Raw genomic sequence first — 21,305 nt, forward strand, 5'->3', positions numbered from 1 at the left:
TATTCACAAACTACATTGCCCGTCATGCCAATTTTGGGAAAGATTGGTGAGGTCACTTTGATGCGGTAATGCTTACTTTCAGATACAAACTTGACATCAATTATCAACATGAAGCAATGAGTACCACTATGTATTTTAAGATAAATATGAGATATGAATGATTATAATGGGAAGCCTTATTACTAGGTAGCAACACCTATCTCAGTAGTAAGTTTAATTAATTAGTAGACCAATAAAAACCAAGGAAGTTGTAATTGTATATGGTGCTGCTTATACAGATTTTGATTGCCTACCATTTCTCTAAACTTTACAATGCTGTGGGATTCCACATTTAAACATTACAGCAACACTATAAGGAAACAGGAACGTTATACAAATATCAGATTTCACATCCTTATTATAACGTTAATTTTTTACATTGAGAGGCACACATAACCCCTAAATAGTTGAAAACTTTTATGTGTGTAAATTTACCAATATTAATAAAGTTTTTGTTATCTTCTTTAGTCATAATATTGTACATTTTTATTATTTACACTCAGTTACATTTTGTTGAATCAATCCTATAAATAAAAAAAAAATAATATTGGGTTTTTTTTAGTAATTTAAATTTTATTACCTAATTTTTGTAAGAATTAGTGAAAATATTTTGAAGATTACTTTTAACATAGGATATAATATAGAATTGTATAGAACACATAAACCTGTAAACGTCAGTAATATTCACAAATGTAAATGTGATTGGCCTATGCATTAAATAATACTTGTGTACATTATTATTACATAATGTGGCTATTGTCAGTATAGACTATTAATAGACTAATGGACAGATAGGTGGTACTGTAGTCACTTGAGTATTATGTCAGGTCTAGGAAGGTGGGTAGTGAGTGTGTTGTGCATTGGCTATTCCATTGCTGATCTGAATGGACCAAGAGCAGTATCATCACTGAAACTCGTTATTGTGGTAAGCATAACTTATTAAATCAATTTAAAAATTATCTATTAAATCAATTTGATTTTAGAGAGAATAATTATGATTTTCTTCTTATGTTTCTATTAAAATTGAATTCGTTTTAAAATAAAAATGAATCATATTTTACAAGATATGTCATAAAACATTCTACTTCTAGAATTAAATATTAACATTCAACATCATTGTTATATAGGTGGCCTTATTTAACAGCAAGTAATCCAATACATTTTCTAAAGCTCTCTTGTTCATTCATTGACAATCTATTTCAAAAAATTCCAACTAAACTAGAATAGTTGTGAGAAAATAAATATTTTTAAAACAATTTACTTCAAATTGGTGAACTGGATGTAATATTAATAATATTATGAATAATAAATGGAATTAAAAACCTTATAAAACACTGAACTTTGATTACAATTAATGGAAAGAAGATTAAATTAACCCTGGAACTGGCAATCGACATTATAACATTGATATGAATCGATTTATGAGAGGCAATCGACATTGTCAATCTGATAGACATGTGTTTTGACAGTTCATGCAGTATATAAATTAACACTACCACCACTATTTATATACCATTTCAAACAGAAAGAATTTCTTATTTCAATGGTGAAATTTGTTTTGCTGTTTGGCAACATCGATGTCAAATTGATGTCATAAAACTTGCTATGAAGATCGTCTTTCATCTATCCATTATGAAAATTAGTGATATATCATGGTTGTGGTTTATAGCTTGTTATAGCTTTGTTTTAGGCTAAGTTTTAGGATATTTTGGAAACATTTAGTGTAAAAATTACGTTTTTTTTGCTAATTGAAAATGATATTACCCATAGTCAAGGTGATTGCACCAAAGTGGGGGGGACGGGTCCTTCCAAGAGCATTTTATTTCTAAATAATCGATTGTATATTAGTCTGTTTTTACTAAAAATTAAATTTATATTGAAACTTTGAATTCAATTGTAATCAAATAAATAAGTTTAAAACTTTTTGACTATTTTAATTTACGAAATACATGGCACTGCACTTATAATAATTCAACTTTACTCCAAAACGCTAAATATTTGAATTTCACCATCACGCAGCAAATACGAAAGTGAAGTTAGTTCTATTTCTTATGACTCCTACCTGTAATTGGTACTTTTAGTAACCGAGTACAAAATGTACTCGTATGATTTAGAATCATACGTTTCAGAGTATGTACTATTACAATGGTACAAGTACATGTTCCTGTTACTGTTACTGCTAAAAGAGTTTGAGTATTTTGTTACCAGGAATAGTGGGAAACATTTAAAGTATATGTGTTATAAAAGTAACTGCATCGGGTACTTTCGGTTTACGAAAGAGTAACCAGTACAAAGTACCTATTACTGTAGATCCGAGGTGATCAGTTGTCACAGTAGTGACTAGTGAGTGAGTTGCCAAGCTCTGAGTTATAGACTGTGTTAGTTTGTTGTTATTCGCTGTTACTACGAGCCCTGAGTATTAATCCTTCAAGTCTATGAGGCAACACTACCCTGACGATTGGCACGTTAAATTGAGCAGTTTCCAGCTACGGTAAATTATCTAAACTTACTCAATTTAATCTAAGTTAAAAAATAAAACGATTCAATAGTGATTGTCAAAATGAGATAATAACTAAGAGCTCTACAACGTGACCAATGCCGAATTTTGTTACCACGCGGTCAAGAATAAAATGGTAATTTATAAATTTATTTAAAACAATTACAATACTCTTGTATCTACCTGTATAAATATTTGGTCTTACTCGGATCACAAGTTTCCGAGTTATGAACTATCAAAGTTGCAGTTTGGATGAAAAGCGCCAAAAACCGGTATTTTTCACTTTTACCGATATAAAAATTATTAAATAACAGTTTTATATGTCGAAACGCAGAAATATACAAGCTAAACTGTAATATAATTCCCCTAAATATAATTTCCCCTTGTTCTTTTAGTTAGTTTGTGGTCAACTTTCAAACTCGGATATCTATACTTTTTTATTTGAGAGCAGAAATCAAGATTTAGCTTAGTGTTTGATATGTGATTTAAACTTAACTATTTTGTTAATGTTATGATTAAATTTTGTTTTAGTTAAATACACTTCATATCAATTGTATTCTTTGTAGAAGATTGTAATTATTCCTGTATAAGCTGATTTTTCCTGTATAAGATGATTGGTGGTAGCGTCGCGGTACTATAAACTTTATACACTCTGATCTGATCTTTGCTCTCCCTTTATTAGTTCAGAAGTACTATAAAATAACGACTTTAGGACCTAATATTTCAAACATTTTTTGGGGGAGGCCCTGGAACCCCCTACTGGGGGATTTTCCATAACCCCGACTCTCCAGTGTTCCAGACACCCCAGAGAGGAGATTTCTGGTTACACCACTGCCCATAGTAACAAATGTAGGTACGTTCCACCACTTTTCAAAAATAAAAAAGTTTAGAAATTGATTATTAATTTATTTATTGTTTTGTAGTGCATATCATTCTATACAGTTTGGTCTATTTTTGAAACATATAGACTCAGAATTATATTTTTTGTAAATTTTTGAAAATACAAAATTAAAAAAAAAATTTTTTAGTACAAAAAAGGTCGTACATTTAACCTTTTGTGTACTATTTGTGGTTTTTACAATGTATTTAATGTTTCTTCAAGAGAACCTAGATTATATATTTTCTGAAACTAGATAAAATAAAAAATAAAATGGCTATCTGAGAATCTAATATTTATTATATTATCACACTTTACTAGGTGCAGCCCTACCACTAAAAAAATAAATTTTTTAATGTAATCTTTATTATTGTTTATGCGCTACGTTCTTACTTTACAATTATCTCCACATTTTGCTACAAATATTATGTATTACACATATAGGTTTATAGTAAAAATGTATATTTTACTAAATCTTTAAAGTACGGGTATAAACACTCAAAAATGGCCTACCATGTAAGGAAAATGTGACTGCCAGTTCCAGGGTTGAATTCATTACTATGCATACAATCTCTCATAAAACTAAAGCATTTTTTATAGTTAATCCCTTGATTGGAGTACAATATACAGTAGCAGGGAAAATAATAACATATAATAATAACATTGTGATATAATTTTACTGCTAAAATACGAGATGTTTAAAACCCCTTTGATTTAAAGATTTGATTGAGATTTTGAAAAATTTTAAAAATATTAGATTGTAAAAAAGTAATTATTCTTCAAAAATAGAAAAATATATATGTTATAGGCATTCAATTAATATTTTAGATGTTTTGAAATAAAACTACTGAATTTGAGAGATATTTAGTACAAACACCAAACCTTTTTTGTCTGATTTAATAAAAAAAAAAAACAATCTAGCAATTATTGTGAAAGAAAATTAAAAAAGCAAAGAAAGTTTGCTGTGCCTATTAAGTTTACTAAATTATGCATATTTGTTTGATATCTCTGCCATCTAAAGGTTGCCAAACATGGAACAAAAGCCCCCATGTACAGTTTTCCCAATGATCCAAATCTGAGCATGAAAAATTGGCCTGATGGAGCTGGCCAAGTTACAAAGGTAAGGGAAATATTAATTCCTCTCTTTGTAAAATAATTGCTTAATTTGTGTTTTCTTCAAAGTACAGTGTATCTACAAGTCATGTCACGCTTTAAAATTACTTTATATACAGAAATATATACAGTAAAATAAGATAAACATATGATTAAAAAGATAACTTTAATCAGTTTTAAGTATGTTTATATCAACTTGACCATGAATAGACCTGAAGAAGCCCTAACGAATTTTGATCTCCTTCCAAACCTTGATCACGAATTTGTAGGTACTGTGTCAATCGCACTCAGATTAGTTGCTTTAAGTTTTAATTTTTCGAATATGTTTCTGCTTAAACTTAACTTTAAACACAGCCCTATAAATTGAAATCTAATGGGATAGCATAGTTGCTTTAAGTTTTAATATTTCGAATAAGTTTCTGTTTAAGCTTAACTTTAACCACAGATTTCAATCAGATGTGGTTAGATTTCAATTTATTAACCACAGCCCAATAAATTGAAATCTAATGGGATAATGTCAAGTGAATGTGATGGGCAAGCCTTCTACCCACCTAGATCTAACTAACTTCAAGGCAATTTCTCATTCAAAAAATGACAAACAATTTTGCCATAGTACAAAAGTGCTCCATTGTGTTAAAAAAATCAAATTTTCATTTGATAAGCATAGTGTTTTATCACATAAAAATAGATAAATATGTTAATGGTGTTTTCAGTATGGAAAAATGTACTAATAACACACTTTTGGGATAGAGCACATAAAACGTTTCATTTAGTAAATCGCGCTGATGTTACAAAAAACGTTAACCAGACATTACTGGATGACAACAGGTGTTAACTAAGCCAATGAAAAAAATCTTTCTAAACGTATTTCACGGACCTGCGATCAATAATAAAGTAGTTATAGATAATTAAAAGTATAACATGACTTTATGGACACACTGTATAACAGATTGTCTTCATGCTAAATATTATAAATAAACTTAGTTCATAAGAATAAGTGGAACAAAACATTTCAAATAGTGTTTTCTGTAGTAATATTGTGTTTAAGTTGAGAATATTGTTCAAGTGAAACACTTTATTTCTCTATTTACACAAGGACACAATATTTTCTGTGATAAATAGGAGATGTTACAGAAATTGTTATGTAAAAAAATTAATCTTTAATTCTTTTTATTTTGTGGGAACAAAATTATAAGTTCTGTAAAATGAAACAAGTGAGTTCATATACTAGTAAATTCATATACTTAGTACTATATATCTACTTATGTACTTATTAAAAATAAAATAAATAATTACTGAGTATTGTTATTACTTATTATTTTTATCGTTACTTAATTTCTATCACTAAAATGCTTAGAAACCTTAGGATGGCCAATAACTGTAATATATAATACTTTGATATTTAATTTGTATCATCCTATTGGAAAAATTAGATATTTTGTTGACAGCACTGATATGTTTTCTACAAAGTCTCTATAGACCATTCCAATATGATGGAAGCAGCTTACTGTATGTTGTATAAGTATAAGATCATCATACAAATGCAGATGACAGATCATTATATAGATGACAATTCAACATGGTGGCATCCATGATCTAGTGTGTAAGTGCTCCTCATATAAATGAAGTAGAAATGGTAAAAACAACAAACTACGTAACTGCACAATAAATACTCGCGGTACTGAAAAAATGTAAGAGTATCTAGTAAAACTATGACTTGCATTCCTTTAAAACAAGAATAATCTAAAAACATGATTTCCAGCTGGAAAAGCTAGAATAGAGCTTAACATTTTTGTAAACTGTATGAATTTGTATGACACCATTTTGTTTTCTCAAAGAAAATACAAATAAATAAATTATTCTATTTCTATTCATTGTTGTAAACATTTGGGATTTTTATTTTGGGAACCCAAACACAATAACTCACATTTCTTGGTGAGGGGAGGGGGATTTTTTTAGACTTTTTAGGAGCATGGAAATGTAAATCAAATGTAAATCAAAAGCTTCACCTACCTTATATGCTGTCCTCTCCATCTACTTTATAAAGTGTTTGAATCTCTATTGCGATGGATAAAGTGAACTAACTAGCATATATCCTAATTTTATATGAATGTATTTCTGTCTGGAAATTCCTACACGAGCGAAAGTTACTATACTAAAAATAAGGACTGTTTAATTAACTGACCAGCATGTAAAAGGTTTACATTGATTTATAATTTTATTTCTACAGATTTCCATCATATTTGTAGACATTTAAATTATAATAATAAGGGTGTTTCCAATCAAATAATTCCATTTACAGTCTATATTATAATTGCCCTTGAATAGTTTTCAAGTAGACTACAATAATATAACACGTTTGGTTGTGGGTGGAAGTAATGCAAATTGATCACTTGTAAATCAATATTTATTTATTTGAGTCCTTAACACAAAAAATTTGAGGAATGTATAATATAACATAATACTAAATTTATTATAGATAAATTTTGTCCTTTTCAGAGGATTTAATTATTTTACTCAGATGGTTTGGGTTGCAACAGCCCACCAGACCTACCCTTGAGTATAAGAGTATATATATTATAAGGCGCTTTATTAGACTATTAAATTAGGAAGCATTATCTTCTTTGTTTTAGAAATAATCACTACAATGGATTGACAAGAACATAGTAGAGGACCATTTTTTATTAATGAACGTGTAAATCTCTCTTGTTCTTTAATTAGGTTGGAAAGATGCAGATGTTCCGATTAGGTCAATTGCTTCGAAAACTGTACAATGGGTTCCTGAGTGAGATATACTTGAAGGAGAAGTTCCAAATAGAAGCAACCATGGTGGAGCGAACCATGTTGAGTGCTGCTACACTGGCTGCAGGCTTGTGGCCTCCCCGTCGGCACCAGATGTGGCACGACACAATCTACTGGCAACCTGTACCAGTTTATCCAAATTTTCTTGATAAAAGTTTGGTAAGTAAAAAACACTAGGGTACAATAAAAACTAATATATTTGAAGATCTGGAAATAAGTAGTAAATTTAAAAATTTGGTGTTAACCCTCAAGGCTATAAAAATAAGAAAAAGAGGAGTACCAATTGATGACATCGTTAAGTGTAATTTGTTAATTATTCCACCTTTGTGAACCATAAGACACCCCAATTATCTAGTATGATTGGAAGATCGAATTTTCTTAAGCCTAGTTCTCTTTCCTGTTTAGCTTCTTTAGGCCAAACCTTTACTTCTATATGATCCACCCAGTATTTGACGAGAATTAAAATAAGAATACTAAGAGAACTGAATTAAAGAAAACCAGAGGTGTAAGTAACTTGGAAATTTGGAATATCATAGTCTCAATGGTTAACTAATAGAACTAAGATACCCATAGTAATAAATGGAGGATTGAGAGTTTTAAGTATCTTGAAGTCACATGGAAATAGACACCCTTGGAAACTTCAATATTCAGAGGTCTATTACATCAATTGTACCAGGTGAGTCACTCTGACCTGTAGAGTAACGCAATAATTAAAATTCAATTTATAGTTTTTTTTTTTCTTTTAAGTTTCCTTCCCCAGCAGGGATCACTTCTGGCTGGTTTATACCTACCAGTTGAACCCGCCACTGGGCACAGCAAAAACCGATGTGCCACTTCAATCTGGGCAACTTTATGGGATGTCCAGTAGCGGCACATCACTAACTGCAAATGTCGAGATTCTGGGGTTCATGGGCAATTCGATAGGTCTATTCTACTGTGGAAGATGAGTGTTGGAGTTGGTGGGGTTTGTTCCCTTACCTCAGAGGTTCTTGTTAACCTCAACAAGGGTGTGCCACCCCCTGCCTACTTTGACTGGAGAGGCTGGTTCAGAGCTGGCCTCCCCTTCTTCCGGGATGACTTTGAGATGTAGTGCCCTAATTCTTCCTCATGGATCTCGATAGGAGGCGGCCCCTACTCCCTAACCTTACCCATCCTGAATATCCTATCACTCCGGAAGCAGCGCAAAGGTTCTTACAGGACTAAGTGCAATTTACAAGCTTCTTGTCCTAAGAGAACAAAAACAAAAATAAAAAACTTTTAAGTTAGAAAAAACTTTTCACATATTTGTTCATTAAATTGGGTTTCATACCAGTGTTTAAATAATAAAAGTCTGCATAGCAAGTCACCATAAAATGACATTATATGTGTAGGGATAGTTAGACTAAATTTATTAATATGATACATGTTAAAATCTCTTATGAGTTTATTGAGTTTCTTTACAGATTTATTTATTCTGGTATTTTTCCATTGCCATCATGGTTACTCATAAGAGGAATGTAAAAATATTCGCTAATTCTCAGCCAAATCCTATGGAGTGACGTGCACCATTATCAAACTCAGTGTTCCTCTTACAGAAATGAAGCTTCACGCACAATTTCAAGCCTAACATTGTTCATTTCCATGATATTGTGTGGACAGACGACAGACAGCCAACAAGAAATTATTCGAGTGATTAGTGAAATATTGAAATATGGGTTGTTTAATTTTTAAATAAATAATCTTAATGTGCTGTAAATTAAAAATACTTTGATAGTCATAAAAAGTTTCATTTCGTAGAAATCTAGTGTAAGAAGGAGTGCCAAAGTACTTTACTTGGGTTTGAGCAGCAGATTTCATAGTGTAACAAGAATACTTTCCTTCTGTTGTGGTGGCATTACATATTTATGACCAAAATCGTATTTTTTTAGGTTTAATTAATTCAAACAGAACTTTTTTTAATTGTTACTTACCAGTTTTGTTGCTGTAAACAGCAAAGTATTAAAAGTTCTATATTATCACGACCGAGTTTTTAAATTGCACTCTCAAAATAATCATTTCTGACATGTATTTTACAGCTAGCTCTAAACCCATCTATGTGTCCTCGTTACTACAAAGAGCAGAACGAGACTGTTAAATTGTTCAATGAAAGAGATCCGGAGTATAAAGATATATTTGATTTAATGACACTCAATACTGGAGCAAATGTGACAACATGTTCTCAAATGTACATGGTGTGGGAAGTTCTCAGCTCTCAAGTAAGCTAAAATAATATTCAGTCTCTGCATGATATAATGGGTTTAACCAGACTCTACTCTTTTCCACTGTTAATATTTAGATTAAACATCTATTTAAAACTACTAATTAATTGTCAAAATTTTATCATACATGGCCGTAATAATAAAATACAATATAATATTATATATATATAGTGTTAAATTGGTAAGGGTTGATTTAATGTGAATACTGAGCTTAGCTCCATTTCTCCTTCCACTCCATTCCACCTTCCACAGATTGACTGGAACTGAGTCCACATATGTCTGAAGAGATCCATAAAAGTAAATCAATTGAGATTCCAGGAGTCAATCTGTACCAGTGCTACAGATGCTGCACTAAGCAGAAGGTGGAATGGAGCTAAACTCAATATTAGCATCACAATTTCATTAATATTTACATCTACTTGCAAAGCATTTGTTATGTTTAGCTTGAAAATGATTTGCCACTTCCTCATTGGACCAAGGAAATTTTCCCTGAAAAACTGTTGCCAATTATTAGCAGAATTTACCGTATTGCTACAATCCGGAATTTGAAAATGGTCAGACTTGTTAATGGTAAGAAAATAGATCATTCTGTATGATATAGTCTTTATAACTAAGTCTTCATATAAAATTTATACCTAACCTAACCAAATATCATAGTCCAAGTGAACTCGGCCGTAAGATTTTGTGCCATAAAACTATATCTTTTTGTTTTTCTATGCTAGGACTTTTCATTGAATACATAATGACAATGATGAACATGAAGAAGAACAACACGAGCCCAGACGTGACCATGTATGTGCATGTGGGACACGACGTGACGTTACTGGCTCTACTCACCGCCCTTGGCTATCAAGAGGCCCAAATACTCAGCTCGGGTACAGCCCTCATCTTTGAATTGCATCTCAACCCAGCAATGTCTAGTGGCTGGGAAGTTAAGGTATCCTTAGCATGATCAAAGAACACAATTATAATAAGTTTACATACATTATGACATTTTATTACCTAAAGGCTATTTATTAATGGTTACAAGACAATGTGAGGCGTTGTAATCATAAACTAGTGTTTAACTTTGCAATCTTAACTATATAAATAAAAGGCCTAATTAAATCTCCACTATAACTTGAACAACCTATTGTCAAAATCTGGATTGAAAAATTACACCACAAACTTTACTTTCTTAATTTCACTTCCTCTAAAATTTTGGAATGAGAAGCACTAAAATTAATTGATTTATAATTAAAAACTGACAAACTTTTCTAAGCAAAGTAGGATAAGCCTGTACCTGACAAATTTTAAAGAGGATTTAATTCACATTCTCATTAACATTAATTCCTGTATAAGTCAGTAGCGTAGCCAGAAATTTCGTTCGGGAGGGATCCGAAACCGGGGGATCCGGGGGACGTTTTGTGTGTTATTTGCCAATGAATTCACTGGTAAAAGGTAAATACAAAAAATATGGGCTTTAGTAACTACGCCTTATAGAAAGTGGAAAGATGAAATAGGCAAATTCAACTCTCACAGCAACTCTAGTACCACAAATTTTCTTGTATAGCTACAGAAACTTTACGAAGTTCGATTCTGGCCGAGTATAAGGCATCAAAGTGATGTTGGATTCACTGGATAAGAAAGAAAAAGAACAAAACAGAGCTTCACTCAAGCGTATAATTGACACAACTATATTCAGTGGAAAAAGTGAAATACCCCTTCGGGGACATTGGGCCACTGACGGCCGAAAACCCTTTGGAAAAGGAGGGCAATTTTCGAGCGTTGCTCTGGTACAGATCAAACTAACGGTCGGAAAATGCAACGGAAAAACTCTACTGATTAGAAGTTCGACTACTTTGGATTTCACTGACTGAGGTATTTATGAATGAGTTATAATGACGATTTTTTTGTATCATTACACTGTAGACGAGTATATAATTATCGGAAAAAATATAAAAAAAATCACTTTCGGTCGGAAATAAAATACACCTGAAAAACTCTAATGATTAGAACTTCAACTACTTCGGGCTTCAGTTATTGAGGTAAACGTGGTATTTTTGATTGAGTGAGGACGACGATTTTTTTGTTACCATTAAACTGCACTCGACTACCTATATAAGTATCCATAGATTACAATAAGACCAATAGATAGGAAATCGGGTGCTCGCAGGTGAAGCCACTGCGGAGCGGCTAATACTCAACAATATGGCGGCGCGGGCGTGAGTCACCCTACTGAGGAGCGTCGCCTTGCACCCCCGCTCATCACTTCGCTCTTGTCGAGCTTACTGTAGTGACCTGCTATACACTCCGCTTACTGACGCGTGTGCTTCCGGCGTGTTGCTAAACATCTTGTAGTTTACTCTTGTTTAACTTGTTTATGTTGTGGATGATGTTGTCTTCACAAACACACAATGCCTATGTAATTTGTTGCTTTTGGATGCTTCAATAAAAAGGAAAAATTAAACTTTCAACCAGAAGATTGTTCCTTCAGGATCAATTTTTCAGAATTCGGACTTTTTGATAAAGCGTCAATAAACGAAGGTCAATAAACTAACATTTATAATATATGACTTAAAACTTCCTCCTCTTCTCAACTGAGTATTACAGATTAGTTACAATTAATTAACTGAGTTGAAAAGTTGAAACTATATTTTATTGTACATTTAAGTAATTTTCCATACTTTATTATAATTCATCTATAAATCTTACTTATTGCCTTACTAATTGTATAATAAATGTTTACAGACTTAACAAAATATTTTATTAAACCTTTATACACTTTGTTACAATATGTAAACATAAACTTTAGATATTTTTTATTTTGGGATATTTTGAGCTGAAGGATTATAAGGTTTAAAGTCATGTTTCCCTCATCTAATAATTTACCCACATATACAAACTTTGCTCATATTATAGTATATATGCAAAAAATAAATAGCAAATAAACTCTTAGTTGTACTTGTTTAGAGTATTGACTCAGATTGAATTCCTTCCTTAATTACATAACTTATGTGATTTTATTTGAAGTAATTACTGTAAACAAGTACAAATAAAGGGTGTTCTACTCACTTTTTATAATATGCTATAATGTACGATACGAGGAAACAGATGACCCGGCACGGAGCGTTGAGCTCCAAGCGGTCGCGGCACTCGTTAACTAACGTCTCACAAACAATAACTTTCTGGCCAAACTATAAGAGCTAATTAAAAAAGAAAATATGTTCCGAAAACTTCAACTATTCAACAACATTTTCCACCGTGTTTAAACTTGCCTGACCAAAAAACGGCAAAAGTAGCAGCCGACTAACTTTTTTATGTCAAGTTTTAAAATGTAAACATAATTCTCGACTTTATTTAATTATTTAAATTGCAAAAATAATTTTTTTGAACATTTGAATGATACCACAGGCATCCATTGCTTATTGGCTTCACTCATACAAAGTTTCAAAGTATTTTCTTTATTCTAAGTAGGGTAGATCACGAGTTGATTGAAACGGGAGAACTGAATGTTTACACTAATCGGAGCGTAGTTTTGAGTTTCTATCCCACGACAACATGGCGGACCTGGCTTCACCTGCCCCAATGTTGGCAAGATAGGCATAGCCCGTCTATTTGGTCTTATTGTAATCTATGTAAGTATCGACAAAAAATCACTTCCAGTCGGTAAATACCGAAGAAAAGCTTTGAACAGATTCAAGTTTTGACGATTTTGGATTTCACTGGTTGAGTGGTTGAGGTAAAAGTGGTACTTATAATTTTGTTAGGACATTGACTTTAGGTATTAATTCAACGCCGACTAATAAATATATAATTATAGAGAAAAAAAACAAAAATAATCACTTCCGATCGGAATATACTAAGGAAAATGAAATAATACCTCAGTCAGTGAAATCCAAAGTAGTTGGAACTTTTTATCAGTAGAGCTTTTCTAGTGTATTTTCCGACCGAAAGTAATTTTTTATATTTTTTTCGATAATTATATACACGTCTACAGTTTAATGACACTAAAATCAACGTCGTGACTTAATTCTAAGCAGCCATTTTACGTCCCCAAGACGAATTTTAACGAAGTGGTCGCTAATTTAAACTGTCCAAGTCCAAGTCGGGTCGCTAGGATGGCCTCTGGGCGCTCCTCATGGTCTGTGGGCAGTATCTGAGCAGTTGAGCTCAATGACTTGCCTGTCAACTGGAACAATTTGCTCCTGCAGCAGTCTAGCAGCTGGTCGGTGTGTCACTGAGGGCTACTGCTTCATTGAAGAGTCGGGTGAGGGCGGTCAGCTGTGCAGCTATTTCGGCCAAAACGGCTTGTAGGCTGCGCTGGGCGGCTGCTTCTGCTGCTACATCAGCTGCTGGCGCCTCCATTTGTTGCGGCGGAGTGGCTGTTGTAGGTGGCCACTCTATTTTCTGCCTGGGAGTCGCCCTGGGCCTCTGTGTGACCGGAAGGTCAGCCACAGATGCCGGCGGGCGAGGAAGTCGGTTGGCAGGGTTCCGGGGTTTCCTCCGGCGCTTCTTCTTCTGAGGCATGTCGTCCTCAGCTTCACTCTCCGATACGGAGTCCGCTGGTGACTCGTCCCGCGCTAGTCGCTTGGGCGGCTGGGCCGTTAGTCGCCTCACCGCTGGTTTGGTTGGCCGGTACTTGCGGCCTAACTGGACAGCTGCCGCTCTGGCCTCCTTGTAGGCTGGACACCCACGATAGTTGGCGTTGTGATCGCCGCCACAGTTGCAGCAGTGACCCTTCTCCGTCGAGACTTTGGGGCAGTTCATCTTCAGATGGTTTTCCCCGCAGCGGACGCATTTTCTCGGCCTCCCGCAGTTGCCGGAGCCGTGGCCAAAACCTTGGCACCGGTAGCACTGCGGCGGGCCGACCGGCTTCTTGTAGACAGTGACTGAGACCCTGACATGGAGCAGGCTTGTCACGTTGTAGATTTGGCTAGCCCGCTTGGTGTCAGGGTTCTCTCGCTCACTGTCCCTGGTCAGCGTGATCACCCAGCTCCTGGTAGGTCCCCTGGCTGTCCGAAGTCGTGCAACCTCGTTGACGGCGAAGCCCTCGTCAGTTAAAACAACGAAGAGCTCCACATCATCGGTGTCGGGCAGTCCGCTGGTCACAACCTTAAGCGATCTTTCACGCCCAAGGTTGTGAGTGTAGAAGGGCAGCTTCTTGGAACATAGGTACCGCTGAACTGCCCTGAAGTCCTCCACGGTGGTCACATTCAAGCGATAGTGAGCACGGCGGAATGTTGTCGTCAGGCCGTCCCGCGCCAACTCCTCCAACTTCTTGGCGTGGGTAGGCCAGTCCGGAACACTGTCCAGGAACAGCAAGGATATCCTGGGCGTAGAAACCGAAGCCGTAGGTTGGTCAGATGTCGCAGTAGCAGAGGTGACGTTGTGGCCTTTAAAAAGCCCTTTGCTGGAGCAGCGACCTTCTTAGGCGCCGAGCTGGCAGGTGGAGAGCTAGGCCTCTTAGCTTTCTGCCCGGCGCTTCCAAAGGAACGCTGTCCCATCTTCTTGAAGATGTCACTCATGTTGTTCCAGGAATTGTTGACACAACGAGCGCTGGAGGTCGAATGTTCGCCGTGTTACAATTTAGGTTACTTTGTGACGTCACGTGACCGCGCTCTATAGCGATACCGTGATTACACTACACTATCCGAAAGGCCGAGCCCAAAAGTATCGTTTGATTTAAACGAAAGGACAATTATATTTTTAACAACGGTCACTTTAATCAATTAAATCAATCAATTTAATGTTTGTAGACAAGAGTAAATGATAACTCTCCTTTTTTCTCCTGCTTCATGCTTTATTTTTTAATATGTCTTAAAATTTCGGGGGGGGGGGGGGTCCGGACCCCCTGGACCCCCCCCCCTTCGCTACGCCACTGGTATAAGTTAATAACTAAAATAATCTTTGGAACCAATAGATATGTTATGTCACTAGTTTTGTATATTTACATATTCCTTCTTATGGTCATGCTACCATTAGCTTGGCAACCACCACGATGTCATTGGTTAACAGTCTGATATCTTCGATAATGAGACACAATTGAGATAATTATAAATCTATTAGATCGACCTCACCAATCAACAGATCAACTTACTCAAATTTATTTTCCTTTTTAAGAAAACCTTTTCAGATCCAGGAACCTGGTTAGTTTGATGCTTTTCACGAATGAATTCATTCATGAGGTATAGTGTGTAGTGTCATTGTGGACTAAGGACCTAAAAATGTTGTGATAAATAATGTATAACATGCTCCCATTCACTTATAATTATTAAATTGAACAGTTTGAACAGTGTAGTTCATCTTCTGCATCTCTAAAGTTAAGGAAGTCTTTAAGGTTTTTTATTAGTAATACTATTGTCTCTGCCAATGTGTATATAGGAGAACATTATAAATATTTCAAAAGTCACATACGTTTTCTGCTACATTGCTAGTTTTCATGTCAGGCCATGGATAAGCAAGATGAATTTGGAAATTTTTGTTAATATAATATATGTTTTTGAACTCTTTTACGTTTTATTATTACTCTATGATTATATGTCATGTACCTTTTATTTCTTTATTAGTAATGTTATGGACGTTTTGTTAATAAAAACTTATATAAAGGCTATAACAAATTCTATAACAGTATAAACTTAATTTACAGTATTAGAAAACAACTAAAATTGGAAAAGTTAATATTTTGTTTTTCCAGTCTTACATTCAAAACTATTTTTAACAAATAAGACATATTTTAAAAGTGTTTCACTTGAATGATTTGAAAGCTCTGTAAAGGACAGTTTTAAATCTAAATTGTAGTAAATTATATCCAGAATTTTTACGACTATGAGATTACTGGATTTTATATTTTATCACAATATTGTGAATAGACATATTCGATCTTCATCATTTATTTACAAATCAACTGGAAAGATTAACTTTCCAAGTAAGTTAAAAACTTCAACAGTCAAAAGATCAATATTTTAATAATGTGGTTATAACGTCAATCATGTTGGCAATGGGTTTCCATATTGTTTTATTATTGCCATTATCAGTTTCGTTATTATTTTACATTCCCGTATTTCTCCTGTAACATAACCTATTATGTTACTGGAACCATAATGGATTCAGGCATCTCTTTTAGTGGCCATGTAACATATGGTACACAAAGTGCTTTAGGTAGACTGAGGGATCTATATAGATTTAGAATATGCTTCCAGAGTCTGTAGAGCTGTAGATCATAAAGTCACCTGTATTGTTAGTGTTTTACTACTGTTACATACTGTTGAATACGGAAATAGTATCTCAGGGGAATCGTTATAGACTTAAAAAGTGCAAAACTCGGCCCGTTAGTTTAATTTTTTTGTCTGAATTTTAAGGAACATGTACCGGTATCCCTTTTTAAAGAGAAAGCGGGTTTGGTTCAAATGGAAGACATATGCAGGTTCCGGACAAACTGCATGACACAAAGTCCTATGTCTTGGAGAGCTTCGGTATCTTGGACACAGACTGTCATATTGGGAAGAGGTCGCTCAAAGTAGCACCCACTAATACCGAAAACCACTTTCCTCAAGAGTGACATGAGGTCGGAAGGAGAAGCTTTAGTTACTTTGGCCCAACCATGTACAAGGACTATCCAGAAAGTAACAGACGTTTTTAAATAGTGCGGCAGTGGGCGGGGCTACAGCCGCCATCTTGGTGTACTCTGGCGTTCGTTCAGTACTCATCGAGCTGTAGTCGCGCGCGGTCTGTATAGGTTTCACTTTTCCCACTGTGATTAATTACGATACGTGCTGCAATTGAAAATTCCACCACTCGTAAAGTGTGTTCAGTGATAAGGTTTTTGTTGGCAAAAACCATAAGTCAAGTGAAATCTATCGCCAACTGTGTGAAGTTTATGGAAATGGAATAATGAGTGAAAGCAGTGATGTATTAACTTTAAAAATGTCCGCACCAATGTTTATGACGATAATGTTAGCGGTCGGCCTAGCCTAGTGACTGAAGATTTTAATGTTGAAAATTAATGACAAAGTTCGTGAAGACCGCCATTTCACAATGACTGAACTCTCGGAACATTTTTAACAATTTTTACGAACTTTACTTCATGAAATTGTTGTAGAGAAGCTTGGATACCACATTTTTTGTGCAAGGCGGGTTCCAAAAATCATTACGGAGGATCACAACAAACAAAGTCTTGCTGCATCGTTAACTTTCTTTGGAGAATACGACAAACGTGGTAACGAACTTCTAGACCGTACGTTACTAGTGATGAAATGTGGGTGAAGCATATCAATGGGGGCACACACATTCTCCAAAAAACCAAGAAAATGTCTCCAAACGACATCAGCGAGAACGATTATGGCAACTGTTTTTTGAGATGCTAAGGGTCTGATTTTGGTTGATTTCCTTGAATTGGGATCAACAATCAACTCAGAGAGGTACTCTGAAACATTGCAGAAGCTACGACGAGCGATACAAAACAAGCGTAGAAGAAAATTGAGCTCGAGATTTTTGTTTTTCCACGACAATGTACGTCCCCATACAGCCAATCGTACTCGACAAGTCTTAGATCATTTTAATTGGGAAGTGCTCGATCGGCCTCCTAAAGCCCAAACCTGACACCATGCGACTATCACCTCTTTCCAGCGATGACGACGTGGCTCGCAACGCAGCGCTTCTATAGTAACGCTGAACTTCAAGCTGGTGTTAATCAGTGGTTAAGATCTCAGGCGGCAGATTTCTACAAAGCTGGAATCGAAAAACTTTTGTCACGTTACGATAAATGTCTCAATTTGAACGGAGATTATGTTGACAAATAGCCTAAGAGTGTATAGCTTTTAAATGTATACAATAAAATGTCCTTATTTCAGGTGGTTAATTTTTAATTTCAAAACGTCTGTTACTTTCTGGATAGTCCTCGTACCTTCCTGACACCTTAAAGACTTAAACCAAAAATGTACGTTCAAAAAGAAAGAAAAAAATACAACAGCAGCAACTAAGATGTCACTATAAGGAACGTATATAATACATAGCGATTACTTTAATTAGTTTGTAGGTGTTAGAACTTATGTATATATATATATATATATATATATATATATATATATATATATATATATATATATATAAAATTTATATACTTTCTATATCTGTTTCTATATTTTACTTTCCTGAAAATGTTTAAACCACGTTGTAACTGTTTTTATAATTTTTTTTTATAGTTTGTCTGTTGTTATATATGTTATTATTATTTAGGAAATACACGGATATACCATGAATCTGACCAAAGTTATTCTGAAAAACAGTTATGTACCGAGAAATTTTTAAAAATAAAGGCATTTTTATTTATTTATTTGTTGTAGAATATAAAACAATGCAGCACTATAATAATTATACGTGTCCACGAAATAGTATAAATAACATACACTAATAATACCATAAAAGCCTTGGATTACTTAATAATTTCTTTCAGAAATTTTATTTACGTAGTTAAATTTAGTGTTCCTTCCATAGTTTGACATAAATCAACGCATAAAAACTCAGACATGTACTACGAGTATCGGCATCGACCTTAGTCTTGTAACAATGCTACAACTGCTAATCTATGTTATACCATGTATTGTACGTTTAGTATTTGTTACTGTGTGAGTAATATCTGGTTTAGAGAATTGTGAACAAAATTAATAAGCTTAGTATAACCTATTGTATCGTACTATGTGACTAGGTGCTGAAAGTGGTCAACAGCCACGAGGAACCGGCCCAGCCAGCTCTGATGGACTTGCCGTCCTGCACTCACCCTTGTGACTTCAACGTGTTTTTGACAAATACTGCCAAGTACATACCGACTAACTGGGCCAGGGAATGTGAAGATCTGAACTCACCAAGCGATATACCGTTTGTGGTACATCCAGTCAGACAATAATAACATCACATGCGATTTTAAAAAGATACATTTATAAATTCACTATGTAATATAGTTTAGTGCCTAGAAATTTGTAAGGTTTTATATTAAAAATGTTACATATTATGTCCAAAATAAAACGCAATTAAATGTAGGATAATTTTTGTAAAACCTTGTTTTTAATGTTGGCAAGAAATTAAAAGTAACTGGAGAAAATAAAAAGAAATTAAACGCTGTTTTGGTAACCTATATTTTGAAAGTTCTTCAAGGAGAATCTCATGGACGCTACACTTACTTAAATGGTTGTTTAATTATACGCCCATACTCTATCTTGTATCCGTCAGACGTTTCCAGAATTAACGCTATTAACAATTTTAATTGCTTAGGAGCCTGTGCACAGTTGGGAGATAAATGTTTTTTTGAAGTTATGGACTGGAATCCTTTAAAATAAGTTAAGGTGTTTCAACTATATCTTTAGATAGTTAAACAATTAGAGATTTACTCTCTGAGGGTTCAGATCTTTCCAACAGCTGCATTTACTCGGGATTCGTAAAGATATTTGTGGTTCACACTCAAATTTCTTGTGGAAAACTTTTGAGAATTTCTGGAATATCCGTTGGTCAGACACTATTGTGGAATAAGATGTAATGTGTTAATCCACCAGTTAAGACATTTCGTATCGGTTGAAATTTGTGATCTTTTGGCTAACCCTTCTGATAAAAAAAGATATGGTCAGTACCCCAATACATACTCTATATGTTATGACCAGAAACAGGGAATTTCTCGGGGACAGGGACTTACGGTACCGGGACGGAACAAAGATTAAACTGGATTTTGAGGGTCTGCAGAGGCTGTCGGCCATATTCAATTTACTCCCATAAGAACAACGTTACAAAGTAATCCAAACTACTCTGTTATTTATAGTCCAAAAATAGCAGTTGACTCCCCATGATTTACCATGGCATAAACCTTTGAAAATGTTATGATGAAGGTAGGTACTACATATTTGAATCCATTTAATACCGGAGATACGAAATATAAACACTGATTTTAGCGAGACTTCTCCGCTAAGAGACAGTTTATTGAAAGCGGCCGAGGAGCCTCAGCCCCTGGCTGGCCTCAGTGAGAGAACTGGGATCATGACAACACCATGAATGAGCACTAAAAACTCGCGAATTGCCACTATCAAGTAAAACAATCATAATCATTTATGCTTCAGAGCCTAAAAACAAGATTGCTGCGTTTATGTGAAACAAGGTTCATTGAAGGACATAATGTTATCATGGCTTTTGTCGAGTTTTATGAAGCCATTGTTCAAACTGTTCGAATTATCTCAGGATGACCGATCAGAACGAGCAAAGCAAGTTCTCTTTTAGTTATAATTGAAAAAGCACTGTTATCGTATCTTTTTTCGTTTGTGAACATTTTATGAGCTAAACTCTATCATTGACGATATATTTAGAGAGTCCACAGGTCGACTTGGTTTCTGCATTAGGCTATGCCAAAGCTATTACACTTTAGCTAGCTGAAAGACTAAAACACTTTAAGAAAATCTAACTGAAGGATTCCTCAATTGTTCCTGCCTGTACAACAAAAATACAGGACTATGTTTGGCGCTGACCTAGAACTTCCAAGCATAATAAACAGTTAGACAACAAAAAGAGACAACTGTCCTCATCAGAATGTGGAAGAATACTTTAGACGAACTATCTTTGCTCTGGATGATATGTTGATTAATGTAGCAGATTTGAACACAATAGCGATATTGTTATATCTTTTAAAACCCTCAAACCCATTCATGCTTCTTCTGATAAAATTGCTTCACATTGATAAAATAGATTGTCTAGCAATTTACTATAAACTTAAGACATCTTCCTC

General features: G+C 34.6%; 1 protein-coding gene across 1 annotated transcript; it reads left to right on the forward strand.

Moving 5' to 3' along the window:
- The first annotated feature begins 810 nt into the window (after positions 1-810).
- On the forward strand, positions 811-19,581 carry LOC124360686 (lysosomal acid phosphatase-like). The gene is made up of 7 exons (XM_046814513.1): positions 811-964; positions 4,435-4,533; positions 7,248-7,487; positions 9,383-9,562; positions 10,009-10,135; positions 10,288-10,502; positions 19,251-19,581. Exons 1-7 carry the CDS (start codon positions 860-862, stop codon positions 19,446-19,448), a joined length of 1,164 nt encoding a protein of 387 aa, XP_046670469.1. The 5' UTR covers positions 811-859; the 3' UTR covers positions 19,449-19,581.
- The last annotated feature ends 1,724 nt before the right edge of the window (positions 19,582-21,305 follow it).

The sequence above is a fragment of the Homalodisca vitripennis genome, chromosome 4 (assembly GCF_021130785.1).
Source record: "Homalodisca vitripennis isolate AUS2020 chromosome 4, UT_GWSS_2.1, whole genome shotgun sequence".
NCBI lineage: Eukaryota > Metazoa > Arthropoda > Insecta > Hemiptera > Cicadellidae > Homalodisca > Homalodisca vitripennis.